General features: G+C 39.4%; 2 protein-coding genes across 9 annotated transcripts in view; one reads left to right on the forward strand and one right to left on the reverse strand.

Annotated features, from left to right (window-relative positions):
- Positions 1-15,104, forward strand: part of LOC132391148 (F-box-like/WD repeat-containing protein TBL1X) — a 349,009-nt gene that overhangs the window by 138,577 nt on the left and 195,328 nt on the right. The gene's annotated exons all lie outside the window — the stretch shown is intronic.
- On the reverse strand, positions 8,762-14,031 carry LOC132391149 (SCAN domain-containing protein 3-like). Its single transcript, XM_059963979.1, has 2 exons — positions 11,836-14,031; positions 8,762-10,821 (listed from the first exon to the last, which is right to left on the reverse strand). The coding sequence occupies exon 2, from the start codon at positions 10,329-10,331 to the stop codon at positions 9,294-9,296; it is 1,038 nt and encodes a 345-aa protein (XP_059819962.1). The 5' UTR covers positions 10,332-10,821; positions 11,836-14,031; the 3' UTR covers positions 8,762-9,293.

Here is a 15,104-nt window from a genome sequence, read left to right on the forward strand (position 1 = left end):
TTTGATGATGCATGTCAGTGATAATGAACCTGAACCTGATTTTGTTTCTGCCCTGAGTCAAATATATTACCACTGGCTCCTTGAGTACTTTAAATGTAAAATTCACATTGTTGTCTTTAAATACCGTCATTGTCTCACCCATGTCAATTGCTGTAACTTAATACAACTATGCAAATCCTCTCATGAATTCTCTCTGCCTTTCACTTAAATTGTGTGCTTCGTGTTCCTTCAACCCATATCTATACCGATTTCGGCTAAGACTTTGGAATTCTTTGGTTAAACTTGTTTGCTAAAACTCCTTGTAAAACCCACCTCTTTCACCAGGCTTTTAGTGTCTTTCTTTGAATCTACTTTGATTTTTTTTCCCATTTTATGTTGTTAACTAGGCTACTTAATTGCAATTTCTTGTAGATTTCCAAGGCAAGGAATCTCATATTTGTGTATCGTAGTTTGGAGGCTGGTGATATTACATTTTTGAAGTGTCTTTAAATGAAGCTGTCTATAATCACAAGCAATCTATTATCATTTGTGTGACTTCTCAGCAAATGCTCTGGATTCATTGAAGTTTGAAGATAAATTTGTTTCTGTCTGGAACCTAATACGGAATGCTGGAAGAACTCAGCATCCAGCTCTGTTCCTGTCTGTGCATCCTGGCAGCCATTTCTGAAGAAGTATTTTGGCAGATTACCACACTGTCCTTCCCCACCCCACTGACAACTTCACTTTTACTTGAAGAGGATAATGCTAGCAGTAGCATTCAGTTCATTGTCCAGCTAAAAGCTAAATCAAGCTATAATCCATGCACCTTTGTGCAATAACAAGCTGGTGCTCTGAGTCACTGAAATGGTCTTGTGCAGTGGTGTTAAATCTTTTTTTAAAATATCAAAGGTGTTGTAAAACAAAATCATAAATACATGTTATTGGGCCTAACAGAATTCTGAGCATGAATAAATTATTGTGGTCATATTTGACTAACTGTATCATTATGAGAAAGTTAACTATAGGAAAATGCTATAATCCATTATGAAGGAATTGATAATGGAACATTTGAGAATAATAACAAGATCAAGGAGTAGGTATTTTAGGTTAGTGCTGTTACGAATGTGCCACAACTCTGAGGGGTCGAAGGGTACAACGTAGCCCCCTCCCTTTTGAGAATCGCAAGATCACTATTAAGTCAGTTCAAGAGACCCAGGAAATGAGAGAAAGACATGCAGAATCCACAAAGAGTTTGGAATGTGTCCTGGCCTCCGAAAGGTGGAACCATTGATACCGGCTATTGTCTCTTGGAGTTGGAATTGTGTATTGAATCCTGTACGATGCATCGAAGCCCCCAGGCAATGTACCGAGGGGGGGGGGTGGTTGGTGGAGGGATTGCATCATCCCAACCTGATTGACATCTGAGACCCTGTGAGTCAGGATAAAAGAGGGTCTGTGGGAACAGCCCCTCAGACGCACCAGAAGAAACGCTAGAACTCCTGTAACAGAGTAATAGCGAAAGCCGGTGGAAACCGCCCACGTGCGTCCCTTTCCATTTGCCTCGGAATTGGTGGGTCTTGCCACGGAAGCACAGCTTTAGCTAACCACAAAGGGGAAACCAGTCCCCCAACGACTCTTGAAGGATTGACATCATAAAAGGAATGGGCAAGTTAAAACTAAAGTGATTTTTATATTTCCATCGGACAATACATTATACCCTAGACAATGATAGAGCTATTTCTTATTGATTATTATTATACCCACGCTTTTAGATTTAGTATTGACGACGTATATTATCTGTATGCTTGCATTGATATTATTTTTGTGTATTTTATCAATAAATACTGTTAAAAATAGTACCATCAGACTTCAACAGACCTCTCTATCTTTGCTGGTAAGTGACCCAGTTACGGGGTACGTAACAGTGCTAAGAATGCACTGGGAAAGAAAGAGTAGCTACAATTGAGGAAGCAGACACAAGGGGCTGAAGGGCCAACTCCTGCTTCTATTTCGTGTTCTGCCTGGGGCAAGGAAGCATGGTTGTTAAATTACTTAACCAGTATAGATCATTGATATGTAATACACATGATTTTGAATTGCACCGAGTCTTTAATTCTGGAGTAAAAAGTAAACATGAATCTACTAATCAAATATTGCCTTTCAGAGAAGGAACCTGCATATCCTTACCAGGTTCTGGCTAATATTTAACTAGTGATCCACTGATGCAATTGACTCTTACACGTCTTTTGAAATGGTGTAGCAAGTCATTTAGTTATCAAACTATGATGCGCAATAAATATTGGCCTTGCCAGTGACATCCATGTCTATAAGCGAATATTTAAAAAGTAACTCAAAAATCTATCCAATCTGATCTTGGTTATTGAGGGTTTTTTTTGCAACAACCATTTTTACCATGGATGTAACACCACAGCCTCATAATTTTCTTGGTTTTTTATGTTCTGTCTTGTAAACCTCTGTTGCCTATAATTTCAATCATACCTGTGATTCTTCATTTTTGACTCCTCCAGAGTTGAAAACAGTCTTTTACCTCAAACGTGACCCAACCTCTAAGAAAGACCTTTACACTGTACTTCACATTGATTTTTGATGTATTTGTTAATGTATTGTATTTCCTCAAAAGCATAAAGTATACTAGAGAGTCCATGTTGTACCCTCTATAGTTTCTGTTTCCTTCCTATAGCTGTGCAGAGCTCTTTAACTGAGGTGTCATCAAGATAAGGATTTTATTTCTTTAGGGATAGAGAACAGTGTTCCTGCCCATTTCAACTACTCATCTCAGGGAAAATGAACAAAGCTGCTTCTGACCTTGACAACTTACAGTTTTAACAAAAGCATGAAAAAATAGGCATGAAAATAGATGGTCTCTGCTTGGTTGGAATGTGATGAGCAGGACACCATCCCTTTCTTATCAGGCGAAGCGAGATTAGAAGCACCCTTTGTATGTTTAAATATTTTCATAGAAGATAAAGTGGAAAATCTTTGTGATGCCAAAATAAGCAGGAATGCTTTTCCTAGATCACTCTAGCAAGTCAAACTCTTCATTTCCGTGAGACTCCTCTGAAGTTTCCATGATATTGCTCACCAGCAAGCCAGTTTTCAATGTCTGAGAGCTTTGCAGCTATGACTGAGAGATAAATAGGTTTTCTGTTTAAAGTCACCAAGAATCTTGTTTTGGTGCTGGGAAAATGATTGACATTATATTCATTCTTCACTATAAATTTGTTCTGAATGAACACCAATCCACACCAAGATGTTGGTTTAATTGTAGTGTTCTTCCCTCTTGAGTTGAGAGATTGACATGAGGAGAAATGTTTTTACGTAGTGAATGGAAATTATTCTCTGATAAGTGAAGGTAAATTCAATTATAGCATTCAGAAAGCAGCAGGATAAATTTACCAAAGGAAACACTTTGCAGGACAATGCATGCACAGGATGGATGGGGCAGTTTGGATGCTCTCAAGTGGACCCAGTAAAGACTTGATGGGTTGAATAACCCACTTCCTTGCTGTGAGCATTCTGAAATTCTGTGGTTTGTCCATTGTGCTTTATGTGTCATTACTGAATTACAAAGAAAATGTACAGTGCTTTGCAGTTATTGCTATGATCCTTGCATTTGAGGCAGTTATAAGCTAAATACGGCCATCTGACACATACTTGGTTTCTCGTGCATTTCTGCATAATCCGACCAACTTCTCCGGAAAGTTTCTTCCTCCCCCACCCCCACATCTTGTTGTGGTGCAGAACAAATTTTGCGTTATGTTCAGCAAAATTTAACTTGTGGTTTATGATTATCTTTGGGGGAAAAGAAAGATGGTTTCCATTTTACACTGGTGTATTAGTATGTGAGTATTAAAGGGGAACCTTGTGATACTGTGGAAACTACAATTTGAAATGTATCAGGTTCGTATAAAGTTGTAAACTGTAACAAGAGCTTTGTTTCCTATAAATTATAATTCCAGTTACATGCATTCTACTGAATAAGATAATTTATCTTTTTACAATATTTATGGAATATACCCAGTAAAGAGGACAGTTTGCAAATACTATAGTCAAGTATCTGCTTCTACTACCTCTTCTTTTTACCTCTCTCCCTCTTCTTTTTTGCATTGTATTTCCTTTATGATATTTTATTAAAATATGGATTGAAACTACAGATTGCTAAGGAAAGAACACATTTGAATTTATGCAGCCTTAACAGAAGCTCAGATCATCCCAAAATATATATAAAATGTACTTTAATATTTTTCCCAAATTACTAATGAGATTAACATAATGAATGGCAGTGATACTTCACTACCAGATGAATACAATGCTTGCTTTAAAAAGAATAAAACTATAGCTATGAGGATCCCTGCAGCATCTAATGACCTGTGATCTCTGTCTCAGAGGCCAATGCCAGGCTGCCTTTCAAGAGGGTGTGAACACTTGCAAGGCAACTGGGCCTGATGGAGTACCTGGTAAGGGTCTGAAAACCTGTGCCAACTATGGCTACATCCACACTGGACCGGGTAATTTTGAAAATTCCGGTTTCGCGTAAAAACGATAGGTGTCCACACTATGCGTTTTTGAAAATATCTCTATCCACACTGAAACGGAGATTTCGGCAAATCTACTGTGCATGCGTAGGACACATCTACCGAAAACAATCGACATGTTTGGTGTCGAATCTCGCCGTAGAAGTGCGCGTTTGTGTAGTTACAGACTAGAAAAACTTAAAACGATGGACGGCTGTTGAACTTAAAACTAAAAAAAAAACAAATACTGGAGCGTACGGCGGTAACCGACAGGGAGTTCACGGACAGATTGACCCGGCTGACGACGAACATTGAAAAACTGATGACGCTCTTGCATTAATAAAGCACCTTGTTAAATGTATAAAACATGTCTGCATCAGTGTTAGCTTGTATTTCCATACAGTGTTACATTAGGCTGTTACACATCTATTGTCAGAGAAGTACTTGCATAAATAGGTAAACCACCTTCATACCAGCAAGGACAGAAAATAGGGCAAAGTGAGTATACTTATTTATTCAGTAAGTTATGGGTCAAAGTATTTGGTGAGTACATTTGGTGAGCCAGTAAATCTGGCTTCAGTCTCGTTGCCGTCTGCTCTGAAATTGTTAGGTTGCGTTCAAGAAAACAATGAAATAGCATGTTGCCGTCTGATAGTGTTTTCAAAAGTCTCTGGTTATGCCGTCCGCACTGATCTGCCTGTGCAGTGTTTTCAAAAATATCCAGCCTGGAAAGCGTTTCTGAAAAGCTCCAGTTTCAGGAGACGAAAACACCATTTTAGTGTGCACGGAGGGTACAAACGAAGAGCAAAAGCTTCGGTTACGGATTTATCCGGCGTAGTGTGGGATGTAGTCTAATTAGCAGGGGTATTCAAAGGCTCTTTCAATCCATCACTGCTGCAGTTGGAAGTTCCCACCTGCTTCAAAAGGGCCCACGAAGAGCAGTATGAGCTGCCTCAACGACTGTTGTCCAGTATCACTCACATTGACTGTGATGAAATATTTTGAGAGGTTGGGCGTGGCTAGAATTAACACTTGTCTCAGGAAAGGACCTGGACCTACTGCAATTTGCCTATAGCTACAATAGGTTTACAGCAGACGCAGTCGCAGTGGCTCCTCATGCAGCCTTGGATCACCTGGACAGTGCAAGTACCTATGTCAGGTTGCTGTTTGTTGATTATAGATCGACATTTAACACCATTATTCCTACTGTTCTGATCGAAAAGCTACAGGACCTAGGCCTCTGTACCTCTTTCTGCAACTGGATCCTCGACTTCTTAACTGGAAGACCACAGTCTGTGCAGATTGGAAACAATATCTCCACCTCACAGACAATCGACACTGGCGCTCCACAGGGATGATTGCTTAGCCCACTGCTATACTTTATACCCATGAGTGTGTGGCTAATTGTAGCTCAAATGCCATCTTTAAATTTGCTGATGTTACAATCATTGTTGGTAGAATTTCAGATGGTGATGAAAGTGTGTACCAGTGAGATATACCAATGACGAGTGGTGTTGCAGCAATGACCTTTCACTCAATGTCAGCAAGACCAGAGAGCTGATTGTGGACTTCAGGAAGGGTAAGACGAGGGAACACAAACTAATCCTCATAGAAGGATCAGAAGTGGAGAGAGCAAGCATTGGGTATCAATAATCATTGAAGACCTAACCTGAACATAACATATTGATGCAGCTATATAGAAGGCAAGACAGCTGCAATATTTCATTAGGAGTTTGAGGAGATTTGGTTTGTCAACTCAAACTCTCGAAAACTTCTACAAATGTATTATAGAGAACATTCTGACTGACTGCATCACCGTCTGCTAAAGGGGACTATGGCACTAGATCGAAATAAGTTGCAGAAACTTGTAAAATCATTCAGCTTAATCATGGGTGTGAGCCTCCATAGTATCCAAGACATCTTCAAGGAGTGGTGCCTAAGGAAGGTGGCGTCCATTATTAAGAATCCCCACCACCCAGGACATGCCCTAGTCACTCTGGGAAGTAGGTACAGAAGCCTGAAGATGCACACTCACTGATTCAGGAACGGCTTCTCCCTCTGTCCATTTTTAGATGGACTTTGAACCAATGAACACTACCTCACTACTTTGTTTCTGTTTCTTTTGCAATACTTACTTGAACTTAAATATTTAATAGACATATACTTAATGCAACATGAGTGAATCTGCAGATGCTGTAAATAAATAAAAACACAAAATGCTGGCAGAACTCAGCAGGCCAGACAGCATCAATGGGAGGAAGTAGTGACAACGTTTCGGGCCGAAACCCTTCATCAGGAGTGAAATAACATGGGATGGTCAAGGGGGGGATAAGAAGTGGGGGGAGGGATAAAGTAGAGAGCTAGGAAGTGATAGGTTGGAGGGAAATGGGCTGGGGGAGATTATAGTGAGGGGGGAAGAAGAGAGAGAAAGAGAACCCTCTTGACCCATCCCATATTACTTCACTCCTGATGAAGGGTTTCGGCCCGAAACGTCGTCCCTACCTCCTCCCATAGATGCTGTCTGGCCTGCTGAGTTCTGCCAGCATTTTGTGTTTTTACTTAATGCAGCTCAGTTTTTTCTCTATTTATTTATAATGTATTTCAGTGTACTGCTGTTGTAAAATTAAATTTCACGGCATATGCCTAATATTAAATCTGATTCTGATTCAGAAATGACCAGTTGTGTTACGTTATAGTATTAATTAATGGTGATAATTGGAAAATAAGAGCTCCCCACTCTAATTCAAAGAGTAACACAGACTACTTACAATTCACTTTGTTTATCAGAGTCAAGACCTTGGTTTTAATGCCTTATATAAAATGCTGATAAACTCTGACACACCCTTAATACTGCACTGGAATATCATTAATATATAATGCTTGCTTCCTGCAAAAGAGCTTTCTCACAAACATGACTAGTGCCAACTGAAATTCAAAAATCAGTCCTCAGATATCTTGTCATGACACAGGAGTGTAAGAACCTTTTAACTTGCCATTCAAACACAAACATTCATTCAAATATTCCATTGTAAAATTTTATGGCTTGTGCTTTTTTTTGAAAGGGTCTTCAGTTCAATTATCCAATTCAGCTCTGCTTCTCCCTTACCCACCAGCTACAGACGCATCAAATGATCTGCTCTAAACAACTATAAACATTTCTTCCCCTCATTTTCTGACAAGATAAATATTGCACTTTCTGTTTGTCGGTCTGTACCACAGTCAGTTATTTCAACTTGTCATCAGATTTTGCATATTCTATTCATACAGCCTGGTTTACTGAGCATTTCCCACAGTCTCACCATTTACAGCACATTATACAGACAAAGAAGGTTAATGGGCTGTTAACTTTCTCCATGAAGTCAATTAGATTTGCCCTATTAGAAATATTCATTCTACACATCTCTCCTTTACCTTCTCTCCTGTTAAATACTAACTTGTCACAAATGAGATAATCTGCAGATGCTGGAAATCTGAGTGACACATACAAAATGTTGGAGGAACTCAGCAGGCCAGATAGCATCTGTGGAAAAAAGTACATTTGACCTTTCGGGCTGAAACCCCTTGGCAGGACACTAATTTGTATTTCTTTCCTATTCAGTTTAGATAAAGGGTGCTAGACATGGAATGTTAACTATTACAGATGCTGCCTGACCTACTGTGTGTTCTAACTGTTTTTGTTTCAGATTTCTAGCCTCTGCAGTTTTAATTTTTAAAAAAATTTTAATTAAAAGATTGAACTTATTTTGATATGTAATTTTTTTCTAATTTATATATGTCATGAAGCATCATCTTAATTCTACTACCCCATCCATCTCCATCATTGCTTTTCTTTAAGATTTCTCTCAATACTTTTCAGGTTATGGTAAGGTAGGGATAGTCGTAAGCTATTTGTCTTTTAACTTCTATATGTTTGATCACTGTTAGATAGGGAGTAACAGGATTTAAATCAAGTGATGAAAAACCTGTAATCTATTTCCAGGACAGCATAGTGTGCGACTTGCTGCCTTTGTCCTTCTCAGTGATAGTGATCATACATTTGGGAGGTGCTGTATGAGTAGCCTGGCCAAATAATTGCAGTGCATTTTGTAGATGGTATACACCATAGCCACAGAGACTGCTGGAGTTGTTAATTAGGGGTCACCAACCTTTTTTGCACCACGGACCGGTTTAATATTGACGATATTCTTGCAGACTGGCTGACCAGCATGGGGGGGGGGGGGGGGGATGTTTATCATGACCATGTTAATCATGACCGGAATGTAGGTTATAAGCCACATAAATACACTCAATTTTGTTTCTAAAATGGTTTATCTAATGAATTTAATATTAAACACATAGCACATATTTTCCTCGCATGAATATAGTGGTAAGTCAATTATAAGTCAATAGAATCATAACATTTTAAGTAACATTTGGATATTAAACACAGCACTTATTTTCCTCGTATGAACATATAAAATCATTGCAACACTCTCCCAAAATCCCAGCTAATGTTGGGAACATGTCAAATATGCCCCTGTCCACTCGCCGTCCCCACAGTTACAGTTTGGCTTTGAAAACAGACACTTTATATGCCAACTTGAAGACAGTTGTCATTCTCCCTTGAAGTGACAAATTGAGTTCATTGAGCAGGTTGAAGATGTCACACAGATAAGCGAGTTCTGCTATGCACTCCTCATCACTGAAGTGTGCTGCCAATGGTGAGATTTTTCCTGAAAGATATCTCTGTAGTGGCTCTCTTAACTCAAAAACCCTGGCCAGGGCTCTCCCCTTTGATAGTCACCTGACTTCAGTGTGTAAGAGAAGGCGTTTGTGCTCTGCATCCATTTCCTCACAAAGCTGCTCAAACAGATGTGAATTAAGGGCTTTTGCTTTGATGTGATTGATAACTTCAACAACGTCACTCAATATGCTGTTAAGATCAGGTGACATTTTTTGGCTAGCCAACATTTCCCTGTGAATGACACAGTGTGTGGAGTGCCATTCAGGAGCAACCTCTTTGACTTGGGTGGTGAAACCAGACAGCCGTCCAGTCATAGCTGCAGCCCCGTCTGTGCATATTCCAACACAGAATGACCAGTCCAGTTTGCCTGACATGTAGTCATTCAAAAACTTTAGTTCTGTACCAGTTGTGTTAGTTGGCAGCGGCAGTGCACAGAACATATCCTTGTGCACATCGTCTTGAAATATATATCGCACATAAACCTGCAGTAATGCCCTGTTGTCGACATCGGTAGACTTGTCCACCTGGATAGCATACCATGGTGATTCGTTAAGCCGTTCCAACCGCTGTGCTTCGATGTCCTCCGCTATGTCACCGATTCTCCTTGAAACTGTGGTAGCTGAAAGAGAAACCTGTGCTGTCTTGTTAGCTTCAGCTTCTCCCAACAGTTCAAGGCACATGCCCTTGGCAGCAGGCAGAATCAATTCTTCACCAACAGTGAAAGGCTTCTTAGCCTTAGCTATACAGCTAGCCACTATGTACGATGCTTTCAGAGCAGCAGCATTTGTGGAGGTGATGGCTGTCAGCACTTGCTTTTGTCCCGCTTGCTCATATTTTTTCTGCTCAAAAAACTCAGCGGGTTTGTCTTTAAGTGCAGGGTGCTTGGACTCAAGGTGCCAAAGCAGTTTTGAGGGCTTTATTGCCCCATTAGACAGCTTGTCTCCACATATCACACACAGGGGGCTTGGAGCTTGTGAGTCACCGGTTGCATTAAAGCCGTACTTTATGTACGACTCGTTGTATTTTCTGTTGAAGGAAGCTTTCTTTTTTTTTCGCAGTCTTGGCCTCAGCTGTCTCTGCGTAATCATCATCATTAGGCCTTTTATGTCCCCTACCACCTCTTCCAAAGAAACTCTCAAGTGACTTTTTTCTTACTCATCAAGTTAATGACCGACTGATGACCTTGCGTGGGTAATGACCTGCGACATGGTAGCACACGGTTTGCGACCCGGTACCGGTCCGTGGCCCGGTGGTTGGGGATCACTGGTGTAGCTGGTAGTCTTAGGCTAAAGGGTTATTTTGAAGTGTTGGTGAAATCGGCCACATCCTCCCTCAGATATAAGGCCCCGAACAGCTGCTTTTAGAACTTTGAGTAGCTTTTACACGACTTCTATTCTCCTGTATTCAATCAGGATCTATAAACCAACATTTAGTACAAGCATCTACACAATTGATCATTTTCTTGACATTGTACCCAGTTTCTTGTGATCTAAATAATTGAAAATAGAGAAGGCTTTTTGCATGTTGGAAGTAGGAAAATTGGCCGATTGAGTCTCATCACATATAGTCATTTTCTATTTTATGCTGAAGAAACAAGGAAAATAATTAATGTTTTCAAATGACTAGCTTGGTTTAATATGGTACTAACCCACCTGTATCTTCAAGTCAGAGTAATGGTGAGTTGCTTAAAATCTTAAAATATTGTACAGGCTGTATGTGTGATAGATTGTTGGAAGAATGTATCTTCATTTGTTCAGCTCTATATGCTACCTTTGGAAACTTCTTAATCAGAATCAGAATCTGGTTTATATCACAGGCATGTGTCTTGAAATTCGTTAACTTTGCAGGAGCAATACAATGCAATACATGATAAATATGAAGAAAGAAAATTACAGTAAGTATATGTATATTAAGTAAATGAAAATAAGTAGTGCAAAAACAGAAATAAAAAATTAATGAGGTAGTGTTCATGGGTTCAAATTCCATTTAGAAATCGGATGGCAAAGGGGAAGATGCTATTCCTGAATGCCATGTACCATAAACGATGAATCACTTAGACAAACATTATGCCTTATCCATTAACTTGTTAATAGATCTTGCGCATCACTTCAACTCTGTCCTTTTTTCAAAATGTATTTCATCCAGTTGGTGACATTTGATAATAGGACTGAATTGAATACAGTAATTAGGATCTATTCTCACAGAGATAAGGATATAGGTGTTCAGTATTGTCATATTTGGAGTTATGAATCTCGTGCAGTGGGAGAAAATATAAGTGGCCTGTCTGTTACATTGTTATATTTTGATAATTATGCTTAGGTAAGTATTTTGAAACCATCAGAATATCATGCATTCTATTAAAGAAGTGTAAAACATTTATATTAAAGTGCAAACAAGAAAGGTACATGTTGTGGCAGTGTCGATTATTCAGCTATAATTTATAATTTAACCCATACATCTTCTAAACCCGAAGTAATTTTGTTTACAAACTAAGCACAGCCTTTGCACTGTTCCCATCCCCCATCTTCAATCTGCTGTTGTGCTATGCATTATACTGCAAGAGAGGCAGGCCAGGACAAAAATGTCTGTGGTTGCTACCTGTTTGTGGTTGATTGGTTGTTTTTCCCTCCTGATTGCTGCAGGCACGGAAGCGAACAGCCGCTTATCAAGCACTTCAAATCTAGTTTGTTCAGTGTAGCAGCCCAAGATAAAATGGCTGCTGTCTGACTTGTTTGCAAATCTTGTCATGTGCTGACAGTTCAAGAGAAAATGAGACTTTGATGGTGCAGTCTGCCTGTGGATTCCCTTGTCTGATAATGAAAGGTACAGAAGCCAGACCTGCCACTACAAAATGGTTTGCTTACCTGTCTGGACTATGATATGAACTGAATTAAATAAAATATTTTTCCCAGAACAATCAATAATTTGAATCTGAATTAAATGTTACGCACATGTTAACCCTTTCATTCCCGGGATCAAACCTCTCCAATGCCAGCATATCTTTCCTTAGATAAGGGGTTCACTAAACCAAGCGTTGTCTATCCAATGTCTTAATAAAAGTTGTTTTTCAGGAAGCCATGCAGCCTTGCTTTTATATTATAGTCATCTTGAAATAAATGCTAACATTAGCCCAATGCAGTCTGATGGGAGTAGACAGTTTAAATGGTTTGGCATGGACTAGATGGGCTGAAAGGCCGTTTTCTGTGCTGTATTTTTCTATGATTTTATGATTTGCATTTGCTTTCCTTACTACTGATTCAACCTGCAAGGTAACCTTTAGAGAATCCTGACGAAGGGTCTCGGCCTGAAACGTGGACAGTGCTTCTTCTATAGATGCTGCCTGGCCTGCTGTGTTCCACTAGCATTTTGTGTGTGTTGCTAGGACTACAGTTCCTGAATTTGCTACCCATTTGGAAAATAGTTTTAACTCCTTTATTCCGTCTACCAGCATGAACGACCATGCAACCTATGCAGAAATGTTGAACGAGCTAGGGCTTTTCTCTCTGGAACCACAGAGGGTAAAATAAAAGGTGACTTGACAGAGATGTACATTATGAGATTATGAGAGGCATAGATAAAGTGGACAGTCAGCACCATTTTCTTAAGGTGGCAGTGGCTAGTGCCAAAGAACATCTGTTTAAGGTGTGTGGAGGAAAGCTTAGGGAAGATGTCAGACACAAAACGCTGGCGGAACGCAGCAGGCCAGGCAGCATCTATAGGAAGAAGCACTGTCGATGTTTTGGGCCGAGACCCTTCGTCAGGACTAACTGAAAGAGAAGATAGTAAGAGATTTGAAAGTAGGAGGGGAAAGGGAAATCCGAAATGATAGAAGGCAGGAGGGGCTGGGGTTGAAGCTGACGGCTGGAAAGGTGATTGGCAAAAGGGACGCAGAGCTGGAGAAAGGAAAAGATCATAGGATGGGAGGCCTAGGGAGAAAGAAAGGGGTAGGGCACCAGAGGGAGATAGAGAACAGGCAAAGAGTGATGGGCAGAGAGAGAAAAAAAAAGGAGGGGAGGGAAAATAAATAAAACAGGGATGGGGTAAGAAGGGAAGGAGAGGCATTAACGGAAGTTAGAGAAATCAGTTTTCATGCCATCAGGTTGGAGGCTACCCAGACGTAATATAAGGTGTTGTTCCTCCAACCTTAGTGTGGCTTCATCTTGACAGTAAGGACAGACATATCAGAATGGGAATGGGACATGGAATTAAAAAGTGTGGCCACTGGGAGATCCTGCTTTCTGGGAGACCATTTAGCTGAACACCTATGCTCTGTCCACCAGAGAAAGCATCCCATCCCATGATCCTTTCTCTTCTCCAGCTCAGCATCCCTTTTGCTAATCACCTTTCCAGCTCTTAGCTTCACCCTCCTGTTGACTGTACTTCTTCCTATAGATGCTGCCTGGCCTGCTGTGTTCCACCAGCGTTTTGTGTGCGTGGCTTGAATTTCCAGCATCTGCAGATTTCCTCGTGTTTGGGAGATGTCAGAAGTAGGTTTTTAACATGTGGAGTGATGGTGCCTGGAATGAGGGTAGTGGTAGAGGCTGATATAATAAGTACATTTAAAAGAGTCTTAGATGGGCATGTGAATGAAAGAATAATGGAGGGAAGAGTTAGATTGATTGTGTAATAGGATTACATAGATGGGCATATTATAGGTCTGTACTGTTCTATGTTATTAATCTGAATGATTGTTTCATCCTACTACTGTGTTGCTTTCTTGCTGTATCAGCCTAAAATATATAACCATGCCAAATGATTAGATAATTCACAATGGAAAATTAAAAATAAAGAAAAGGAAAGACAGTAAGCTAGATAGTTATCCTCTGGAGATCATTTAACATACATTGCTGCATGTAATAATATTTGGAATGTATTGACAGTTGTTATGCAATTCACTGTTGTAAAACGTGTGCACTCATAGCTTTTCAAAAGCCCATCAGCTTTGCTCCTCGAGTGCACTTGTATGCAATTTATTTATTGAGATGTTATATAAGAAATTATTTTTAAACTATCAGTTCACAGTGTAGTTTATTTACATTTATTGTAACCTTAACCTTTCCTCGCATCAGAAATGATAATATTAGAACTGTGTTCAGGATGTGGTGTCTTATGTGTAGGGTAACAAAATTGGAAGAAATGTACATATTTCGCAACTATTGACATTGAATTAGGGTTTCACTTTAAGAGGCTGGTCTGGTGTGATGGTGTGGTTATGTAAAGATTTTTAATGTGCTTTGATATTTATGTTAGGGAGTTCATTAAAATGTGTTAAGGATTTCATTAAATATAAAATGCCTCACTTTGTTTTATTTGCGAAAAACCTGCATATGTAACTATGACAGCTGCCAATACGAACTAACATTTGTTTCTTATTGATTTTCTATAATATCATTCAACTTAAGGATCAATATCTGATTCAATGTGAATTAAACCTTTTCTCATTAGTTCATATTCAGCTGAAAAAACCTGCTCAATGAAATTCAAACACTGCTTGTTTTTGATTATGATATGCCTGTTCAAAATTTCATTACAACCTAATTGAGTACCTGAGAAAGTTGTAGATAAATTTGCATGTGCACAAACTTTCTAGTTACATAATGTATAGATGTTAACAGGGAATTTATTTTAAATCAAGATGTATGTGATTTCTAGCACACATATAAATGTAAAGGATGCCATTGTTAGTTTCAATACTCCTGATACTGGCCTTTTTGCAGGGATATTTCTGGTCTATAAAACAGAATTGCTGGATGCCACTGCCAGTTTTTAAAAAGAAAAATATGGAATATTACATCAGAGGCTGTATTTTGACTGTGCCCTTGCAAGCATGAAAATTGCTATGGCATTTGTTGAAAAATGCAAATAGC

Source organism: Hypanus sabinus, chromosome 3 (assembly GCF_030144855.1).
Source record: "Hypanus sabinus isolate sHypSab1 chromosome 3, sHypSab1.hap1, whole genome shotgun sequence".
In the NCBI taxonomy this organism is placed as follows: domain Eukaryota; kingdom Metazoa; phylum Chordata; class Chondrichthyes; order Myliobatiformes; family Dasyatidae; genus Hypanus; species Hypanus sabinus.

Excerpts from the sequence above, each read along its gene's own strand:
- LOC132391149 (XM_059963979.1), bottom strand. The coding sequence starts at position 10,331 with ATGATGATGATTACGCAGAGACAGCTGAGGCCAAGACTGCGAAAAAAA.